Genomic DNA, 23,015 nt, shown 5'->3' with positions numbered 1-23,015 from the left:
GACTCCCAAGGCTAAGGAGATAGTGGAAAGGTTACGGCGGACTAGTCCTACTCTTGAGGCTCGGGGTTCGCAGTTATCGTCTATGGGTGCGACCTTTCCGGTGCAGGGTGCTACGGTGTCCCCGAGGTCCGATAGACCTGCACGCGGACGTATTTGTACTCTAGGACGCACGACGCCGGCCGCCGCTAGGAGAGCGGCTTTGAGTTCATCTTCTTTCGAGTCTTATGGGGCTGGTTCGGACGCTACTTCCGGAGGTGCTGGCTCCTTGACTCCAGGCGGTGCTGGGTTGGACGCACGTGCTCCCCTACACCCGCCAACCGTCGCTTCGCCCGATGCAGCAACATCGCCAGGGGGCTCGGCGGGGCAGCAGGCGGTCGCGCCGGCTCTCCAGCCCGAGCATGCCGTGGTTGTGGGGCAACCTGGGTCGCAGCAGGCTCAGCCGGCCGCGGTGGGGCACCACGCGCTGCAGCACGGCAACGTGGCTGGGCCGCCCACCTCCAGGCCTCGCGCTGGGCAGCCGGCTAAGGGCTCGGCTACGTCGGCCTTGGCCGCTGCAGCCCAGGTGCGGCCGTTAACGCCGACCGGGGCACCTGTTGCGGATGGTCTGCCCATCGTGCAGCCAGACACGCCTCTGTCGGCCGCTGCGTCCGTTGCCGCGCAAGGCTCCTCGTCGGCGACACGCGGAGGGATTGCTCCTTCGGTGGGTCTGGGGCGACGGTCTACTTCGTCTTGCATTCCCCCGGACTCGACTGTGGGTACGGGTGCTTTTTTAGAGGAGGGGCCTGCGTCGCCTTTACCCTCCTCTAAAGGCGCCAATACCTCGAGCGCCGGCGTGCAGACTCCGACACGTCGGAGTACGCGCCGCTGTGTTGTTGCTGACGGTGCTACGGCCACGGATGAGGACTCCATGGCCAAGGCAATGGGCCGTAAGGCGGTGGCTAACCTTGACGCTAAGGGTATGAAAAAATGTTCTAAATCCTTTTTTATCTTTTTCTACACCTCAGGTTTCTGCCAAACTCAATAGTGTTGGCGTCTCCCTGGGATCTTCTTTAGATGCTATTTCAGTTTCGACTAAAGTTTTAAAATATTTGGAGTTTGATAGATTAAAATTCACTCCTATGTCTGGAACTAAGTCTACTTCCTCTCCGACTAATGTTGATAATGACGAAGCGTACGCCATTACAGATGACCAGCTTCTCACACAACTTGTTGGAGAGGTTTTGGAGGTAGGAACGGATGACGCGATGCTTGGTTCCTGTTTCGAACTACAAGCAACAAATCGCAAATCCAGAGCCTCCCATATTAAAAAGAATGCATGGCCTAATAAAAAGGCTAGGGTGACAAAATATGCAACAGTTTCTAAATGAATGACATGTTTAAGAATATCAGAGATCTCCAAGACTTGGCTAAACACTTACACATCGCTGAATCCATCAAAGACTATGTTTTAGATTTTGTTGCCATCTCCGAGACATGTAAACGAAATTACTCAACGAATTTTCTAAATCGCCTCTCATGCGGGGAAGATTTCGATTGGGTATCCCGTCCACCTAGGGGGCGTTCTGGCGGCCTATTGATAGGAGTCCGATCTTCAACCATGGAAATTCTGGATAATTCGGGTGGTGATTTTCACATAAAACTTCACAATCGAAATAAGTCAGATAATTTCATTTGGAGTTTGGTTTCTGTTTATGGGGCCGCACAGGATAAGTTTAAGCCTGCTTTTCTTCGCGAGTTGGTTAATCTAGCAAAAGACAATCCATATCCTATTGTTATAGGTGATGATTTTAATTTGCTTCGATACTGTAATATCCCAGGTATTGGGGTTACAAAAATAGAGGAAACAGATGTGTGCATTGCATTCATGCATAGAAAATCTGGGGAATTTTCGCGCTTTAAAGTAAAACAGTCACAGCAACTGAAGTTTCACTTGACCTTGGTGGAATTGAAGTAGCTCATCAAGTCAAGCGCTATAAACCTCAATGTGACTTGGTTAAAACCTTGTTTTGGGTAGAGATGATTTGATCTAAGGGGTTAGATCAACTGGAACTAATAATCAACACAATAACACTTTACTCAATGATCAACTACTTGATCATACAACATATCATAATATGGTAATCATTGCCATAACCTAAGAACATTTATTAAATTACAAGTCAAATAAGAATAAAATGGAGAAACCATTCTTGACTTATCTTTTCCATGTCTTAAGCTAATCCTTGAACTTACCATGAACCTCATGGTATTCATTATAGTTCAATCTTGGAAACAAGACAAGGAGATCAACTCTAGAAATATATATCCTTCTCTATTTCATATTATTATACATCAAACCAAGAGAGATGAGAGTTCTACAATAATTATTAGAGAAGCAACAAACCTTGAGCTAAACCTTGGATATACATCCAAGTATTCAAATCATCATCTTTAAGAAGGAACCCTAGGATATTATTCAAGTCATTCCTAGAGAGAGAAACCATTTATGTTAAACCTAGATATTGATGATCACATCAATTCCTATGGAGCCTAACCTTAAGTTAGTATTAAAGTCCTTTCCAAAATGAGAGAGACCAATCATACAAAACATAGCTTTATCTATTTAAGAATAAAGGACAACAATTGAACTAGAGTATTAGGAGTATACCATAACCTAGAATAATCCCTTCTTATACAAGAGAGATCAATTATGGTGTTACACTCAAGTTAGTTGAGGCAACACTTGAGTTTGAGGGAGAGAATTACCCATATACCCAGATGATAATGTCAACCTTATTTAAGTGGAACCCTAACAAAATATCTCAGGCATTTTCCTGGGATATAACCTATAGAGACAACCATAGCCATGTCCACCCAAGAAACTATAAGGGAGATATTATGTTTAGTTAATCAAGACAACACTTGATCATGGAAGTGAGAACCCCATTTAATGAGAGATCCTTAGGAAGCCAAACCTTGATCATTATTAATTCAGTGATGATCATAAACCCTAAGAACTTGAGGTATTGAGAATAAACCCTAATAGGATAAGTAGATCTCATTTCCACATGAAATTACTTGGGAGATCACTAGTAAGCAACCATATACTTATATTCCAACCTTAACTTGTGAATCACTTGGTGATCATAAGTAGAATCCTAACACATCAACATTCCATAGATTAAAGAACCTAAGCAAACCTTAGAGTTAAACTCTATACCTTATATAGTGAGGAACCATTAATCTATATGACCAAAGTTAACTATAAAAAGAACTATAACCAGTGTAGTTACTTTAATGATAAATTGGTGATAATAAAAGAAGATAATTGGTAGAAGATAAAACCAATTCTCAAATCCTTAGTGATTAAAGAAGCACATAAGATATGAAGCAAGTAACCATATTATTTTGGTTAGGGGAGATTAAACCCTAGCAAATACAATATGGTGTCATCTCATGTCTATAACCTAGAAATTATATCTCAACCATAGGGGTGTATCATTTGGATGATCATAACCATGAACCTAGTTCACATTTGAGTTCCAGACCACATCCCATTAGGTGAATATAATTAGGACCCCAGAATTGCTCATTTGTTAAGATCTATGCTTCCCTAATTAAACCTAAGAAACATCTAGTGTTTGTACTCACAATTAAAACCCATGTGTGGTGAAGAACTACTCATACCAACCACTGATCTATATAATTAAAAACCCAACCTTGAGGAGAGGAATATCTACTCTAAATTAATTCAAAGTGTTAATAGACCATAACACAAATGCTAATGAACATGGAATTATCATCCAAACTACAAAACCTTAATAAAATGTTGCTCACAGGAACTAACATGCAAGTGAATAGAAACCAAGCCCTAAGAACAATCTCTGAAATACTTGGAGATGAAAGCATCAACCATAATCATCCAAAATAAAATTAATACACAAGAAAAAGGAAATTAAAATAGTGCATAAAATCATGCTTAATTAAAATTTACAATAAAGCTCACATATTAAATCAATGTGGAGAACAACAAAACAATGCAGTGATTTTGTTATTAACTCCTAATTGAAATATAAAGAAACATCTACAAAGTAGGATTGAATTCAAGTTTCAATTCAACAAATGGAATGGAAAACATAAAATACAAAACAGAAAACAAAACAGAAAAAAAAGGGGAGATAATGACCTACCAGGCTCACCTGGTCGACGCAGCCCAGCAGCAAGCCCAGCAGTCGAGCCCACCAAGCAGCCACAGCCTCAGCCCACCACAGCCCACCACGGTCGAATACCTCTTCGCCATGGATAACAACGAGGAGAGGGTCATCGTCTTCCTCTTCTCCTCTTCGCGCACAGGAAGTCGACACCGCGACGCCCAGGGCCACGTCCGCGGTCGCCGCCGGTATTCTTGACCGCCAGCACACTCCCGTGGACGTATAAATGGCGCGGAAGCCTCCAATTTGCCCTCTCTCTGCTCCATTCTCTCCCAGTAACGAAACCCTAGCCGCTCAGCCGACTCCTTCCGCCGTCGATTGGAGCACTCCCGAGCCATGCCGTCAAGCCCTAGAGCTCCGCCTAGTCGCCAGCTACCTTCTCGCCGACGCGCGCTTGCTGGGAAGCTTCCGTTCCGACGAATTTAACCATTTCTTCCGACCACCACCGCCGCGGCCATTGAAGAAATCGCCGCCGTCCGAGCTCCCTCGACCTCTCCTTCAAGCTCTTCACCATCAGGGTGAGCATACGCCTCTCGAGAGCCTCCTATCGCATCCTAGATCGCCGTGTAGCTCGCTGCCCCCGTTGCTCGTCAGAAACTGCAGCTGTTTGCGCTCGCCGGAGCAACTCCGGCGACCATCAGAGGGCGGCGCCGCCACTACTTGGTTCGCCGCGTCGAGCTGATTCCAACGGATATGGCCGCACGTCCGGGGGTGCACGGTATCGACGGCGCCGTGATCGACTGCCGCCGGCCACCGTGTTGCCTGGCCACGTTGGCCATTTGACCAGTCCACGCCTTCGTGGCTGTGGACGTGGATGTTCGACCCACTGGTCAGTGACCACGGGTAGAACCAGCCGGGTGCATTTAGTAGATTTCGTTTTTTTTTTCAATTCAATAGTTACTGCAACTTTAAAAATTTATAGAAAAATCATATTAACTCAGAAAAATAAGAATAAGACATCAAAATTCTTATAAAAGTAAATACTATCCAATAAAAATATAAAATGAAATTTTTATTTTAATAAAAATTTAATTATTTAATACTTATTGTTTAAGCCCTTTTCTTTTAATTCTAAATTTAAGTAAAATTCAATAATTAGTAAAAACTTTTCAAATTAAATAAAAACCAGTACATGAATAAAGAAAACATTAAAAGTAATTTTCTTTATTTGTTATTTTGTTAAATCCTTATTAGAGGGATTTAAACCCTAATTAATAATTACCTAATTATTAATTCTTAAAAATTAATAAAATACCAAGTCCAATATTAATATTTCAAAGTTATCAATAACTTCAACTTTATTAATGAAGTTATGAACTTATGAACTAAGTAGTAATTATACAACCCTAGTTCCATAAAGGAGAAAACTTGGAACTCATCATTTCATGTGTAATCCCAAAACCCTAATTCCATTGGGAACCCTAGTTCCACCATTTTATGTGTGAACCCTAAATGAATTCTAAAATCTAAACCCTAGATATCACATGATATTATGTACTTCCTTTTGAACCATAGAACTATAATTAGCAATTTAATACTTGTAATGTTCACATAAAATGTAGGGGTCCTATTACCAATAAATTAGAATTCCAGGTATGCCTCCCCATCCAACTTAGATGATCAAATCAGGAACACCTAAGTCTAAACCCTAATTCCTCTCATCAAAGGTATCAACCTTACTCATACCTATATAGCATCACACCATTGTGATGAACTCCAATAGCAACCATACTAATATTGACATCATATCCCATACACCCTAAACCCTATTAGTGTGAGATAATTATTAACATCCTATTTAGGAGTCAATCATTCCTTACTTAGTATATCCAATAGGAAAAACCTAGACAACCTCCACTCTAATTGATATACTTCTTATTACTTAAGAAGTATGTTCTTCAAAAGTTATTCTTTTGAAGAAAATAAGGAATCATCATCAACCCTGCCTAATAGGACCTCTAGCCAATAGCCAGATATCTTGAGCAAGATGAACCCACCAGAATAGCAACCATGTATAATTAATTGCTTCAGTTGTTTATGCTTAAGTAAAACCAATCAAGCCTAGTTGCTGATGAATCCAACTATGTTGTGATCCATCTAATACTTACTCCAGAAACTAGTTGAAACCATAGTAAGCCATCGAACTCCACAAACCTAATCATCATACTTGTTCTTTATTAAATAACATGTTCTTCAAAAGTTATTCTTTTGAAGTATATGATAATTAATCATTAACCATGCCATATAGTGCTAAAACCAACCACTATTCATTACATGTTAGGATTATACCAACATTATTGTTGTGTGCTATTAGTGTTATTATTATGATATATTGTAGCACTTGTTTATGATACCATGTAACCACACTTGAATAAGAACCTTGTATGAGAATCACTCTAAAAGTGCAACACACCCTGAACCAATCATTACAACTTACTGATCCTAAATCATCGGGGTTAGGTCACGCTTAGAGCGATTGCATCTCATTCTTATGCATTATTGCATACTTGCCAATCTTTTAAACATCGTCCTTACCAGACGATGATGCTATTTCAGAATTTGGAGTTATTACGCAACGAAGACCTTGTCTGCATAATCTTGCAGCCAAGAAAGGCAAGTTCATCACTTGCTCATGTCATTTGAGTATTTCTATCAAATTACTTGCAAAGTATTATGGTTATCACTATTGCATAAAAATCAAAACCACTACTTTCATAACTATGAATATGACTATGTGGTGGGCAGTGGAACCATGGAATGTGTTGATATGGTGGAGGTTCCATTGCACGGGTTTATATCCATCTAGGATTAAACAAAAAATGTCGCCAGTGATTCTTGTGCCGTAATATCCGTGTTAACCATAAGATCCGGAGTGGGACGGAGTAGTCAAAAGTGTTTCCACCTCTCGTTCATCAACGGATGTGCTTTACCGTAGTACACTTGTAATCCAAGGGGGCAAGCTGGTGAGGCTGGGGAGTCCTAAGTCCCCACGGCAAAGTCCGTAGTACACTTGTCGCCCGAAGGAGCAAGCTGGTGAGGCTGGGGAGTCCTAAGTCCCCACGGTATTGCGGTCTATGATGGGTTGCAGCTACCGGCGAAGGAGTTTGGTTCGATCCCAGACTGTCGTCGTGGTCGGGGTCCACCCTGAAATATATGGGAATAATGGGACCGGCGAGGACCCAGGGTCGGGGCATGCAACAAAGGGTGGGTGTTCGAGGTAGCGGAGGAACATGATTGGCTAGACCTTATACCGGGCCTCACACCATAGGAAGTGTGGACAGGAATGTACACCTGGTTGGCACCAAGGTTAAGATCTCTTATGGGTAAAGCAACACACCTCTGCAGAGTGTAAAGAACCGTGACCTGTCACTCCCTGTTCCGGGATATGGAACTGCGAACGCGGTCGGAAAGGAGCTCCATGAAGTTCTAGTAAACCGGTGAAGGCTGACGGACATAGTTCTTCTGAATAAAAGCAACCTTTTGAAGAAATGGTTATGAAAACTTGCATTGGTATTAGACTTTCTGGTCTAATGCCGTAGCTAGTGCATTAAACACCTCTTTCCTATAATGAACTTGTTGAGTACGCTCGTACTCATCCCACTCTTAAATCCCCTGCTTAGATATGGAGGCATCGAAGGAGGATCTACAGTGCAACTCGAAGACCAAGGAGTCAACAACTACTTCAAGAGACAGGACCCTGTCAGAGGAGTCAGATACCACATCCAACAAGGAGAAAACCTAGTATAGCCCAAGAAGGGAACTAGCTTCCTAAACTTAGCTCCTACTTAGCTAGAATCTATTCTTAGCCTCTATAGCTAGTCAAATACTCTACAAATAGAGTTCGTGATAGGACTAGACTACGAGTCGTTCTTCTGGAGTTTATTTGTAACTTTACCTCATTGTAAAGTAGGAGGTTGTGATGATCTTATGTAATAGAGTCAGTGTTGTAATTCTATAGACATGCCTTGGACCCGCATATGTTTCTGTTGTACCACTCTGAGCGATATAATACTAGTGGAACGGTGTTTCATTGGTGTTATATCAGACTTGCATACTACACCATGCAGTGGTATGCCGGGTCACCACAGTTGGTATCAGAGCAAATGCTTTGACCCTAGGATTAAAACCCTTTAAAGGAGACCTATAGGATTGGTAGTGTCTATAGGAAGTTGTCTTAGGTGAAACAAATCTTTTTATGACTTGAGATGGATATTCACTTGAGAATAATCCTGACACACTTGAGTCAACATTTCTTACCTATATTTCCTAAGTAATGTTAGCTAGCTAATCTCAAAATTATGTAGGATACTCTTAAGACCCTAAAATAATTATGAGTAGACCACAGTTGGTATACAATACATGGTAGTCCAAAGAGAGGATACAACCATAAGGAAGATATCCTATTGGAAGATGTGTACCAACATATGTTATGATTAAGTAAGAGTTATCCAGACCTGTACTAGAAGTAATATCAAGTGATGAAGATAATTAAGATATCCTAATAGAAAATGTAGACCCAGATAAGTAATGAGTAAGTAAAATTTTCAAGATGTGTGAAACAATTGATAGTAAGTGATAATTCTGAGTTATGTGAGGTAATAAAGACTATGAAGAGTCAATCATGGTAGGTAAAGAAGAGAGATAGAAATAAAACATGTCCACTCACAAAGTAGAGGTAGTAATTATATATGATTCATCTAGGGATCATTATGTGAAAAACATCTAAAAGTATTTAGGAAGAGTACAATAAGAAGCAAGTGCTAAACAATAGTGTAAGAAATGTGTTCCAAAACCATGGGAAGTGTGCCAAGCACATCATGACCATATGCTTATGGTAGAAACACTTAGAAGTATAGGAACTATATCCTAATAAATATGTATTCAGAGTAACCATATTAGAACTAGAGGTATCATACAAAATAGTCCTCAATAGCACTTATATATGGTATAATACTAAGTTAAGTAGTACTTCCAAAGAAAATTAGGTTAACCTTAATTATCCCAAACCACTTTGTGTCAAGTTTATCTCATTGCAATTGTGCAATTAAGGTAAATGTTGAGACAAATAGTAGAATCCCATATACTCGTGCTAAGTATCACGATATAAACCTATCTTATGTGGTGTTATATACTACACATCTGAGCCTGATGTTTAGAGATGTCATACTCAACTATTATATTCAAGCTTATGATGGTGTGTACTATAAACACAAAGCTGAATCTTCTTGGATTTTATTGGATTTTCATTGTTTGACTAGATCCATACATGAAGTTTGACTTTGGTATGCAAATGCATGTTGCAATATCAAGTCCTTACCTGATGCTATAGATCTAGAGGGTAATAGTATTCGTGTGAGGAAGTGACGAATTCTGAAGATTCTGAAGACAAGATGAAGGTTCATCAGAAGAAGGAAGCAAAATTGTGGGAAGCAACCACAATATTCAGAAGGAAGTACCAATAAAAATTCATGCTCTACCTCAACAGAGGAGTACTTTAGTACATGAGAAGCATGAAGGTGAGAAATCTGGTGATTATGGTGAAGCAGAAGCAAATCCATAGTCAACATAAAAGAGGGAATGCATGGGAAATCACTTAGGATACTATATTCATAGTGTGAGCTAGTGGTTTTCTTGCAACAATAAACCCTCGAAAAAGGAAGATGAACTATGAAACCATAGCAGATATAAGAAGACCATAGTTGATATCAGAAGACCACAATTGGTATAGGATCAATATTGCGAGATAAAGCAGAAGATGTCTCGTACAGTTGATCAGAACCTATAATAGAATCCATTTTTAGATATCAAATAGCCACAGTTGGTATAATAACCACAACTGGTATCAGTTGGTATTACAAATAGTCCACGATTTAATTAATTGTAACAAAAGTTTGTGAACAAATAAAAATCCTGTCAGCCAAATAGCTAGATCTATAATCATTTAGTCAAAGGATTCACATTGGATGTCCACAATTGAGTGGATACACCACAAACATTCTTCGCGAGACCTTAGAAGAAGTAAAACCCATAAGTTAGAACCAGACCAATATTCCAACCATAAGTCCAATAGTTGGAAGAAAAGGAGTTGAAGACCATAAGAAAACTCTAAGGGGTAGAGTAAAGATTGAGTTGGATGTACAATAACTCAATACTTTGAGCATAATAGAAGAAGAAGGTCTGAACTGAGAGGAAGTTCGATCTTATTTTCATAAGATTAATGAACAATACTTTCAGAAGGAAGTCAGACCAGAAGCCGAGGTTCATACCTCGAGGACGTAAGAAGTGGATTATAACTTGAGCAAGTAAGTAATATCTACTCAGAAGTACTTAAGCTCAAGTAAGTCAAAGATAAAGAAGTTGGACGAAGGAAATATCAGAGACCAAATATAGCTCAAGGGGGTCAAAGACTGAAGGGATTTGACCATACCAGAATCAGAGACTACATGAAAGATTCCTTTTATGGAACCTAAATGAATCTAGAGAGTTATAGGTATCAATTATAAACCATGATTGGATGGACTAAATGAGTCTAATCCATTCTTAGAGGAATAAACCATCACGACCATTTCCATGGTAAGTACCTTACTTAGTACCATTATTGCAGTTTTGGTACTAAGGGAAAACAAAGACCTATTTTATCAAATAGGAGAATGTTATCCAATTAGTCATCAGTTAAGACTAGCAGCACCAGAAGAAGTCTCAATCATTGAATCTTCAATGAGAAAGGAAACAAGCTTATAATAGTTGGAAGAAATCAATGAATCAAAGTAAGAGCCATGGTTCAGAGACGGGTATTATTAGATTCCAGAGAAAAATCATAGAACTGGAGTAAGAACTAAAGTTCAGAGACAAACCCTAATGGATTCCAGGAAGAATCTGGACAAGGGATATATTCAATTATATCCAGTGAGATCACCAAGGAGTTTGAGAAAAGATGTAGTCTGCACAAGTCAGATCCACACCCCGAAACGTGAGAGATATCAAACTTCGAGGACGAAGTTTAGTTTAAGGGGTAGAGACTGTAATATCCCAGGTATTGGGGTTACAAAAATAGAGGAAACAGATGTGTGCATTGCATTCATGCATAGAAAATCTGGGGAATTTTCGCGCTTTAAAGTAAAACAGTCACAGCAACTGAAGTTTCACTTGACCTTGGTGGAATTGAAGTAGCTCATCAAGTCAAGCGCTATAAACCTCAATGTGACTTGGTTAAAACCTTGTTTTGGGTAGAGATGATTTGATCTAAGGGGTTAGATCAACTGGAACTAATAATCAACACAATAACACTTTACTCAACGATCAACTACTTGATCATACAACATATCATAATATGGTAATCATTGCCATAACCTAAGAACATTTATTAAATTACAAGTCAAATAAGAATAAAATGGAGAAACCATTCTTGACTTATCTTTTCCATGTCTTAAGCTAATCCTTGAACTTACCATGAACCTCATGGTATTCATTATAGTTCAATCTTGGAAACAAGACAAGGAGATCAACTCTAGAAATATATATCCTTCTCTATTTCATATTATTATACATCAAACCAAGAGAGATGAGATTTCTACAATAATTATTAGAGAAGCAACAAACCTTGAGCTAAACCTTGGATATACATCCAAGTATTCAAATCATCATCTTTAAGAAGGAACCCTAGGATATTATTCAAGTCATTCCTAGAGAGAGAAACCATTTATGTTAAACCTAGATATTGATGATCACATCAATTCCTATGGAGCCTAACCTTAAGTTAGTATTAAAGTCCTTTCCAAAATGAGAGAGACCAATCATACAAAACATAGCTTTATCTATTTAAGAATAAAGGACAACAATTGAACTAGAGTATTAGGAGTATACCATAACCTAGAATAATCCCTTCTTATACAAGAGAGATCAATTATGGTGTTACACTCAAGTTAGTTGAGGCAACACTTGAGTTTGAGGGAGAGAATTACCCATATACCCAGATGATAATGTCAACCTTATTTAAGTGGAACCCTAACAAAATATCTCAGGCATTTTCCTGGGATATAACCTATAGAGACAACCATAGCCATGTCCACCCAAGAAACTATAAGGGAGATATTATGTTTAGTTAATCAAGACAACACTTGATCATGGAAGTGAGAACCCCATTTAATGAGAGATCCTTAGGAAGCCAAACCTTGATCATTATTAATTCAGTGATGATCATAAACCCTAAGAACTTGAGGTATTGAGAATAAACCCTAATAGGATAAGTAGATCTCATTTCCACATGAAATTACTGGGAGATCACTAGTAAGCAACCATATACTTATATTCCAACCTTAACTTGTGAATCACTTGGTGATCATAAGTAGAATCCTAACACATCAACATTCCATAGATTAAAGAACCTAAGCAAACCTTAGAGTTAAACTCTATACCTTATATAGTGAGGAACCATTAATCTATATGACCAAAGTTAACTATAAAAAGAACTATAACCAGTGTAGTTACTTTAATGATAAATTGGTGATAACAAAAGAAGATAATTGGTAGAAGATAAAACCAATTCTCAAATCCTTAGTGATTAAAGAAGCACATAAGATATGAAGCAAGTAACCATATTATTTTGGTTAGGGGAGATTAAACCCTAGCAAATACAATATGGTGTCATCTCATGTCTATAACCTAGAAATTATATCTCAACCATAGGGGTGTATCATTTGGATGATCATAACCACGAACCTAGTTCACATTTGAGTTCCAGACCACATCCCATTAGGTGAATATAATTAGGACCCCAAAATTGCTCATTTGTTAAGATCTATGCTTCCCTAATTAAACCTAAGAAACATCTAGTGTTTGTACTCACAATTAAAACCCATGTGTGGTGAAGAACTACTCATACCAACCACTGATCTATATAATTAAAAACCCAAAATTGAGGAGAGGAATATCTACTCTAAATTAATTCAAAGTGTTAATAGACCATAACACAAATGCTAATGAACATGGGATTATCATCCAAACTACAAAACCTTAATAAAATGTTGCTCACAGGAACTAACATGCAAGTGAATAGAAACCAAGCCCTAAGAACAATCTCTGAAATACTTGGAGATGAAAGCATCAACCATAATCATCCAAAATAAAATTAATACACAAGAAAAAGGAAATTAAAATAGTGCATAAAATCATGCTTAATTAAAATTTACAATAAAGCTCACATATTAAATCAATGTGGAGAACAACAAAACAATGCAGTGATTTTGTTATTAACTCCTAATTGAAATATAAAGAAACATCTACAAAGTAGGATTGAATTCAAGTTTCAATTCAACAAATGGAATGGAAAACATAAAATACAAAACAGAAAACAAAACAGAAAAAAAAGGGGAGATAATGACCTACCAGGCTCACCTGGTCGACGCAGCCCAGCAGCAAGCCCAGCAGTCGAGCCCACCAAGCAGCCACAGCCTCAGCCCACCACAGCCCACCACGGTCGAATACCTCTTCGCCATGGATAACAACGAGGAGAGGGTCATCGTCTTCCTCTTCTCCTCTTCGCGCACAGGAAGTCGACACCGCGACGCCCAGGGCCACGTCCGCGGTCGCCGCCGGTATTCTTGACCGCCAGCACACTCCCGTGGACGTATAAATGGCGCGGAAGCCTCCAATTTGCCCTCTCTCTGCTCCATTCTCTCCCAGTAACGAAACCCTAGCCGCTCAGCCGACTCCTTCCGCCGTCGATTGGAGCACTCCCGAGGCATGCCGTCAAGCCCTAGAGCTCCGCCTAGTCGCCAGCTACCTTCTCGCCGACGCGCGCTTGCTGGGAAGCTTCCGTTCCGACGAATTTAACCATTTCTTCCGACCACCACCGCCGCGGCCATTGAAGAAATCGCCGCCGTCCGAGCTCCCTCGACCTCTCCTTCAAGCTCTTCACCATCAGGGTGAGCATACGCCTCTCGAGAGCCTCCTATCGCATCCTAGATCGCCGTGTAGCTCGCTGCCCCCATTGCTCGTCGGAAACTGCCGCTGTTTGCGCTCGCCGGAGCAACTCCGGCGACCATCAGAGGGCGGCGCCGCCACTACTTGGTTCGCCGCGTCGAGCTGATTCCAACGGATATGGCCGCACGTCCGGGGGTGCACGGTATCGACGGCGCCGTGATCGACTGCCGCCGGCCACCGTGTTGCCTGGCCACGTTGGCCATTTGACCAGTCCACGCCTTCGTGGCTGTGGACGTGGATGTTGGACCCACTGGTCAGTGACCACAGGTAGAACCAGCCGGGTGCATTTAGTAGATTTCGTTTTATTTTTTTTTCAATTCAATAGTTACTGCAACTTTAAAAATTTATAGAAAAATCATATTAACTCAGAAAAATAAGAATAAGACATCAAAATTCTTATAAAAGTAAATACTATCCAATAAAAATATAAAATGAAATTTTTATTTTAATAAAAATTTAATTATTTAATACTTATTGTTTAAGCCCTTTTCTTTTAATTCTAAATTTAAGTAAAATTCAATAATTAGTAAAAACTTTTCAAATTAAATAAAAACCAGTACATGAATAAAGAAAACATTAAAAGTAATTTTCTTTATTTGTTATTTTGTTAAATCCTTATTAGAGGGATTTAAACCCTAATTAATAATTACCTAATTATTAATTCTTAAAAATTAATAAAATACCAAGTCCAATATTAATATTTCAAAGTTATCAATAACTTCAACTTTATTAATGAAGTTATGAACTTATGAACTAAGTAGTAATTATACAACCCTAGTTCCATAAAGGAGAAAACTTGGAACTCATCATTTCATGTGTAATCCCAAAACCCTAATTCCATTGGGAACCCTAGTTCCACCATTTTATGTGTGAACCCTAAATGAATTCTAAAACCTAAACCCTAGATATCACATGATATTATGTACTTCCTTTTGAACCATAGAACTATAATTAGCAATTTAATACTTGTAATGTTCACATAAAATGTAGGGGTCCTATTACCAATAAATTAGAATTCCAGGTATGCCTCCCCATCCAACTTAGATGATCAAATCAGGAACACCTAAGTCTAAACCCTAATTCCTCTCATCAAAGGTATCAACCTTACTCATACCTATATAGCATCACACCATTGTGATGAACTCCAATAGCAACCATACTAATATTGACATCATATCCCATACACCCTAAACCCTATTAGTGTGAGATAATTATTAACATCCTATTTAGGAGTCAATCATTCCTTACTTAGTATATCCAATAGGAAAAACCTAGACAACCTCCACTCTAATTGATATACTTCTTATTACTTAAGAAGTATGTTCTTCAAAAGTTATTCTTTTGAAGAAAATAAGGAATCATCATCAACCCTGCCTAATAGGACCTCTAGCCAATAGCCAGATATCTTGAGCAAGATGAACCCACCAGAATAGCAACCATGTATAATTAATTGCTTCAGTTGTTTATGCTTAAGTAAAACCAATCAAGCCTAGTTGCTGATGAATCCAACTATGTTGTGATCCATCTAATACTTACTCCAGAAACTAGTTGAAACCATAGTAAGCCATCGAACTCCACAAACCTAATCATCATACTTGTTCTTTATTAAATAACATGTTCTTCAAAAGTTATTCTTTTGAAGTATATGATAATTAATCATTAACCATGCCATATAGTGCTAAAACCAACCACTATTCATTACATGTTAGGATTATACCAACATTATTGTTGTGTGCTATTAGTGTTATTATTATGATATATTGTAGCACTTGTTTATGATACCATGTAACCACACTTGAATAAGAACCTTGTATGAGAATCACTCTAAAAGTGCAACACACCCTGAACCAATCATTACAACTTACTGATCCTAAATCATCGGGGTTAGGTCACGCTTAGAGCGATTGCATCTCATTCTTATTCATTATTGCATACTTGCCAATCTTTTAAACATCGTCCTTACCGGACGATGATGCTATTTCAGAATTTGGAGTTATTACGCAACGAAGACCTTGTCTGCATAATCTTGCAGCCAAGAAAGGCAAGTTCATCACTTGCTCATGTCATTTGAGTATTTCTATCAAATTACTTGCAAAGTATTATGGTTATCACTATTGCATAAAAATCAAAACCACTACTTTCATAACTATGAATATGACTATGTGGTGGGCAATGGAACCATGGAATGTGTTGATATGGTGGAGGTTCCATTGCACGGGTTTATATCCATCTAGGATTAAACAACAAATGTCGCCAGTGATTCTTGTGCCGTAATATCCGTGTTAACCATAAGATCCGGAGTGGGACGGAGTAGTCAAAAGTGTTTCCACCTCTCGTTCATCAACGGATGCGCTTTACCGTAGTACACTTGTAATCCAAGGGGGCAAGCTGGTGAGGCTGGGGAGTCCTAAGTCCCCACGGCATAGTCCGTAGTACACTTGTCGCCCGAAGGAGCAAGCTGGTGAGGCTGGGGAGTCCTAAGTCCCCACGGTATTGCGGTCTATGATGGGTTGCAGCTACCGGCGAAGGAGTTTGGTTCGATCCCAGACTGTCGTCGTGGTCGGGGTCCACCCTGAAATATATGGGAATAATGGGACCGGCGAGGACCCAGGGTCGGGGCATGCAACAAAGGGTGGGTGTTCGAGGTAGCAGAGGAACATGATTGGCTAGACCTTATACCGGGCCTCACACCATAGGAAGTGTGGACAGGAATGTACACCTGGTTGGCACCAAGGTTAAGATCTCTTATGGGTAAAGCAACACACCTCTGCAGAGTGTAAAGAACCGTGACCTGTCACTCCCTGTTCCGGGATATGGAACTGCGAACGCGGTCGGAAAGGAGCTCCATGAAGTTCTAGTAAACCGGTGAAGGCTGACGGACATAGTTCTTCTGAATAAAAGCAACCTTTTGAAGAAATGGTTATGAAAACTTGCATTGGTATTAGACTTTCTGGTCTAATGCCGTAGCTAGTGCATTAAACACCTCTTTCCTATAATGAACTTGTTGAGTACGCTCGTACTCATCCCACTCTTAAATCCCCTGCTTAGATATGGAGGCATCGAAGGAGGATCTACAGTGCAACTCGAAGACCAAGGAGTCAACAACTACTTCAAGAGACAGGACCCTGTCAGAGGAGTCAGATACCACATCCAACAAGGAGAAAACCTAGTATAGCCCTAGAAGGGAACTAGCTTCCTAAACTTAGCTCCTACTTAGCTAGAATCTATTCTTAGCCTCTATAGCTAGTCAAATACTCTACAAATAGAGTTCGTGATAGGACTAGACTACGAGTCGTTCTTCTGGAGTTTATTTGTAACTTTACCTCATTGTAAAGTAGGAGGTTGTGATGATCTTATGTAATAGAGTCAGTGTTGTAATTCTATAGACATGCCTTGGACCCGCATATGTTTCTGTTGTACCACTCTGAGTGATATAATACTAGTGGAACGGTGTTTCATTGGTGTTATATCAGACTTGCATACTACACCATGCAGTGGTATGCCGGGTCACCACAGATACCCTCATGAAAAGAGCAAAGGAAGATTCGACAACCATTGGCCTTTTCTGTTCAACGCTGTTATAGACAGTTTGGACTTAAGAGAAGTGGCAACGGTTGGAAGACACTTCACTTGGGCTAACAGTCTTCCTGAACCTACATATGAGAAGTTAGACCACGTACTCATGGATTCGGAATGGGAACGGAAATTCCCTTCCGTATCGGTACGAGTTCTACCTTGGATTGTGTCTTTATCGGATCATGCTCCTATCTTACTTTCCACTGGAATACCATCTCCTCAGTGCCGTCGACCGTTCAAATTTGAACTTGCATGGTTGCTTAGGGATGGCTTCTCAGATATGGTTAAGAAGGTATGGGAGCAGCCGGTCGCTGGGTCTACCCCCATCCAAAGGTGGAATAACAAACTTCGATCGGTTCGGAGATAACTTGGTGGATGGGCGAGACACTTGGCTGGGCAGTTTAAGCAGGAGAAACTCTCTCTCTCTTCATCAATTGATGATTTAGAGGCAATCACCGAAGTACGCCCACTGACTACGCAAGAAATTAAACTTAAAAGTCAATACAATAAAGTTAGCTGGACTACTAAGAGAAGAGGAACTCAAATGGTACCAACGGTCTAAGGCCTAATTCATTCTTCAAGGAGATTCGAATACGAGATACTTCCATAGTGTAGCCAATGGTCGGCACAGGAAGAAACACATTCATTCTCTGTCGCAAGATGATGGTCTGATTGAGGGCCATGAGCAGCTCAAGTCTTATATTACATCATATTATAAAGGCTTATTTGGTGCACCGGAGGAATCAGCTATATCCTTAGATGAATCTAGGATCGATGATATCTGTCTCCGCAAGAAAATGTTTTTCTTACAAATCCTTACACAGAAGAGGAAGTGAGAAAAGCAGTCTTCCAAATGGACCTTAATAAGGCACCGGGACCCGATGGATTTCCAGCGGAGTTCTACCAGAACTTCTGGGATTTAATTAAGAATGACTTGATGGACTTATTCGTTGAGCTCCATGCTGGACAGCTGGACCTTTTCCGAATCAACTTTGGGGAAATAATTTTGCTCCCTAAGGTTAATGATGCGGAAAGGATCCAACAGTTCAGACCAATATGTCTTTTAAATGTATGCTTTAAAATTTTCACCAAAGTAGCTACTATTAGACTAAATTCGGTGGCAGATCATGTTGTGCGACCTACTCAGACTGCTTTCATGCAAGGACGATATATCCTAGATGGAGTCGTTACATTACATGAAACAATCCATGAGTTCACCGCAAAAAGTTGAATGGATTTATCCTTAAAATCGACTTTGAAAAAGCCTATGATAAAATCAAATGGTCATTTCTTCAACAAACATTCCGTATGAAAGGTTTTTCGGAGGAGTGGTGCGCTTTAATTAATAATTTTGTTTTTGGAGGAAGTGTCGCCATCAAAGTAAATGATGATATTGGATGATACTTTCAAACAAAAAAAGGTTTACGACAAGGTGATCCACTATCTCCAATGTTATTTAACATTGTTGCGGACATGTTGGCAATTTTAATTGAGCGTGCTAAAGTTGATGGTCAAATTGAAGGAGTGGTACCTCACTTAGTTGATGGAGGTTTATCAATTCTTCAGTACGCCGATGACACAATTCTGTTCATGGATCATGACCTACAAAAAGCTACAAAACTGAAAATTTTGTCAGCGTTCGAGCAACTGTCAGGTCTGAAAATAAATTTTCATAAGAGAGAATTGTTTTGCTTTGGCAAAGCCCAAGACGAGGCAAACCTGTATGCCAAACTATTCGGTTGTGGGTTGGGCAGCTTTCCGCTTAGCTATTTGGGCATTCCGGTTCACCACCGGAGACTCACACTTGCTGAATGGAAACTCGTTGTGGAAAGACTTCAGAAATGGCTTAGTAGTTGGAAAGGAAAATTACTATCTCTTGGTGGAAGATTGGTTCTAATCAACTCAGTACTCACAAATTTGGTACTGTGTATGATTTCCTTTTTCCAGTTGCCTATGGGAATCCTTCATAGATTGGACTACTTCCGATCTAGGTTCTTTTGGTAAGGAGATAGTCAGAAGAAAAAATACCGGTTGACAAAATGGAGTATCGTTTGCCGTCCAAAAGATCAAGGTGGACTTAGCGTCCATGATCTGGAGGTTAAGAACAGAGCTTTGATAGGTAAATGGCTAGCTAGGTTATTAACTGAGGATTGTGTATGGCAGAATTTGCTGCGCAGGAAGTATGTTGGCTCAAAGGCAATCTCTCAGGTTGTTTGGAAACCAGAAGATTCGCATTTTTGGGCAGGCATCATGGCAACTAAGAAATACTTCTTCCCACATGGCTCCTTTTCCATTAGAGATGGGTCTGAGATAAGGTTCTGGGAGGATATATGGTTGGGAACAACCACTTTTCATGAATAATATCCAGCCTTGTTCAATATTGTGAGACATAAGCATGATACTATACAGAAGGTGATGGAAACGTCACCCCGGTCTGTGACATTCAGGCGTGATCTCATTGGTCCTCGTTTGACCTCTTGGAATGAGCTAATACAACTGTCCAACTGCAACAAGGATCAGATGAGTTCCGTTGGAATCTTACAAAAAAGGGGATATTTTCTGTTGGTTCTATGTACTCTGCATTAATTGAACCTATTCAACCGATAGTTAAATATAAATCTATTTGGAAGATGAAGATACCACTAAAAACTAAAGTTTTGGCTTGGTACCTTCGTCAGGGTGTTATTCTTACTAAAGATAATCTTGCAAAGCGGAATTGGCATGATTGTACCAAGTGTGTTTTCTGTCACGAAGAGGAAACAATAAAACACTTGTTCTTTCAATGCCAGTTCGCTAGATCTATGTGGTCAATCATTCAGATAGGTTCTACCTTATATCCTCCAAAAAGAGTTGCAAATATATTTGGCAATTGGCTAAACGGAGTGGATGCTAGGTTTAAAGTTCTTATCAGAGTGAGAGCGATAGCAGTTATATGGTCGCTTTGGCTATGTAGAAATGGCAAGGTTTTTGATAATAAAAATTCTTCTCTTATGCAGGTCATTTACCGATGTACGGCGTTGCTCCGTTTATGGTCGTCGCTTCAGCGTTCGGAGGACCGCGACCTATTTACGGAGGTGTCTACACGATTGAAGGAAACGGCGAAGGATTTTATTACCCAACATGTGTGGCTGCATAGTCGAAGGATTTTGCCTCCTACAGTCTAGTGATTTGCTTTTATCAGACAAAGTACTCGTGTAATTTTCTTTTTTCTGAACTGTGTTTTTCGGAACCTATCAATGGTTGTGTGCATCGTTGTTATGCAGAGGTCGGGTATATTGCTTAAACATTGAGTAATAATAAAGCGCTCTTTATCGAAAAAGAGCACCTGCAATGAGTTCAGCAGTTAGAAATGACGGCAGGTAGCCAGGTACTCAATACTCAACAGGTTTACCTGCGTCTGCAGCTGGTGAGATCCCATAGTCTCTATCAGAATCTTTTAAAGGATGGAGCACCTGGAACAAGTATGGAGCATCTGCAACAAGTTCTGCAGTTAGGAATTCATCGCAAAGATGCATAATCTCTGGAAGAGGATAAAGCACAGGGACATGAGATTCAATTGGAATAAACTACTTGCATAAGGCAAAGATGTAGGAAATGCATGCCGGAATGATGTATGATCAACTCGAAGGTTAATGTGGGAATGCATGTCAGTAGACCTCACCATAACAGTTTAAGAAAGGCATAACACAGGGAGTTGTAAAAACACACGTTTGACGGATCGGTTTTGATATGGGGTTCCCTCCAGTTTTGGAAAATGTGAGGGGATCCAACTAGTTTACCTGCTTTTGTGACTGATGGAATTGCAGAACTTCCAGCAGGCCCCGTCAAGGTATCTGCAGGGATAGTCTGTGAAACTCCGGCAGCTGGAAAACCGGCAGTTAGAATTCAGAAATGGCAGCAAGTAGCCACAATTCTGATGAAGTGCAAACAAAACAACTTTCGAAAAAAGTGCAAACAAAACCATCAAGCCCATGAGGCTGTGCGTCTAGGCAAAAAGAACATGTACAGAAAGTGATGCAGCCACAAAAGAATGACAGAATGGTAGATCTTCACAAATCACAGGAAACAGAAATCCCATGTGAAAACTGAGACTAAATTAAAGGGAAGGTAAATGAGAAGTGGCCTGAAATAAAAAAATATTATGCGGATTGCAAAGTGGCTCTAAATGATCTAATAATTTGTGACAGACAGTACAGATCACAGATGGGAAGGAGAAAAAACAACAAGCAACTAAGCTAAATGTTCTAGAAACAAAATATCCGGTGGACAAAATAGTGTGAAGTTACCATCCTTGTCGACAGATCGACGAATAGGCGGATACCCTTGACTCATGTCCGGCCAAGGCTGAACATGGTAAGTTTCATTAGCTGCTATTGTGTAATCAATCTACTTGACAGAAGGTTAAATACAACGGTTGATGTATCGTAAATGTACAAACCGGAATGTAAACAAGCGAAAGACACACGGAGAATGGTCTAATTTTACCTGTTAGATAAACCGCCCATTCCTTTTTCTTGAGTTCTAATAGTGCCATTGCAAAAAAAAAAGTTGACAGCGAGTGCACATATACAAAAGTTACAGGGCACACAGTAAAATATCAAGGAACGATTGCATGGATTAAAGGTTGATGATGTTCAACAAATTTACCAATATCGGTGTCCAATGACATGTCAGAATGTCTAGCTGGACTCTTGGATGTACCAAGGTTACTCTGCAAGACTGGACCAACAGGAGCACCTGCAACAACTTCAGTAATAAGAAATGGGTACTCCCTCCGATCCATATTAGTTGCCACTAATATAGATTTATCTAGACATATTTTAATTCTTGGTACATCCATAATAGTGGCAAGTAATATGAATGGATGGAGTACCAAGAAGGCAAGCGAAGTGCAGAAAAAAAATGACACAGCTACTACACAGAGATTAACGTCAGCAAAATGGGAGAACAATGCTCAAAGGAATAAAACAATAAGGGGCCAGGTGTGGCCTGGGAGAACACAGCATAGCAATGTACTTCAAGTGTACATGCCACATGCCCACATCACAAGAATAACCTAAGCACCAAACTAATGTGGCAAGTGCAAACAACCGGTTAAAATCATCATATTGCATAACTTCATTTCGTTTTTGTGGTGTCGCTTGAAATTGTGCATGCAGAAGTGACAAATAGTAATGAAACAAATATTATTATGGTCAATCAAGATGCCACATAGGCGGTTAAGAGAGACATGAGGATTGGAATGTGCCTAAAATCTTGGCTCTTGAT

At 39.9% G+C, this 23,015-nt stretch overlaps 1 protein-coding gene across 1 annotated transcript in view; it reads right to left on the bottom strand.

Annotated features, from left to right (window-relative positions):
- Window positions 1–21,119: 21,119 nt before the first annotated feature.
- LOC127294437 (uncharacterized) overlaps window positions 21,120–23,015 on the bottom strand; it is a 267,807-nt gene continuing 265,911 nt past the window's right edge. Inside the window, exon 13 of the mRNA XM_071818890.1 lies at window positions 21,120–21,199. Within this exon, the coding sequence (XP_071674991.1) occupies window positions 21,174–21,199 (26 nt within the window). The 3' untranslated portion in view covers window positions 21,120–21,173. The remainder of the gene's footprint in view (window positions 21,200–23,015) is intronic.

Source organism: Lolium perenne, chromosome 4 (assembly GCF_019359855.2).
Source record: "Lolium perenne isolate Kyuss_39 chromosome 4, Kyuss_2.0, whole genome shotgun sequence".
NCBI lineage: Eukaryota > Viridiplantae > Streptophyta > Magnoliopsida > Poales > Poaceae > Lolium > Lolium perenne.
The sequence above is the reverse complement of the archived record's forward strand: the minus strand, read 5'-3'. Positions and strand labels throughout refer to the sequence as shown.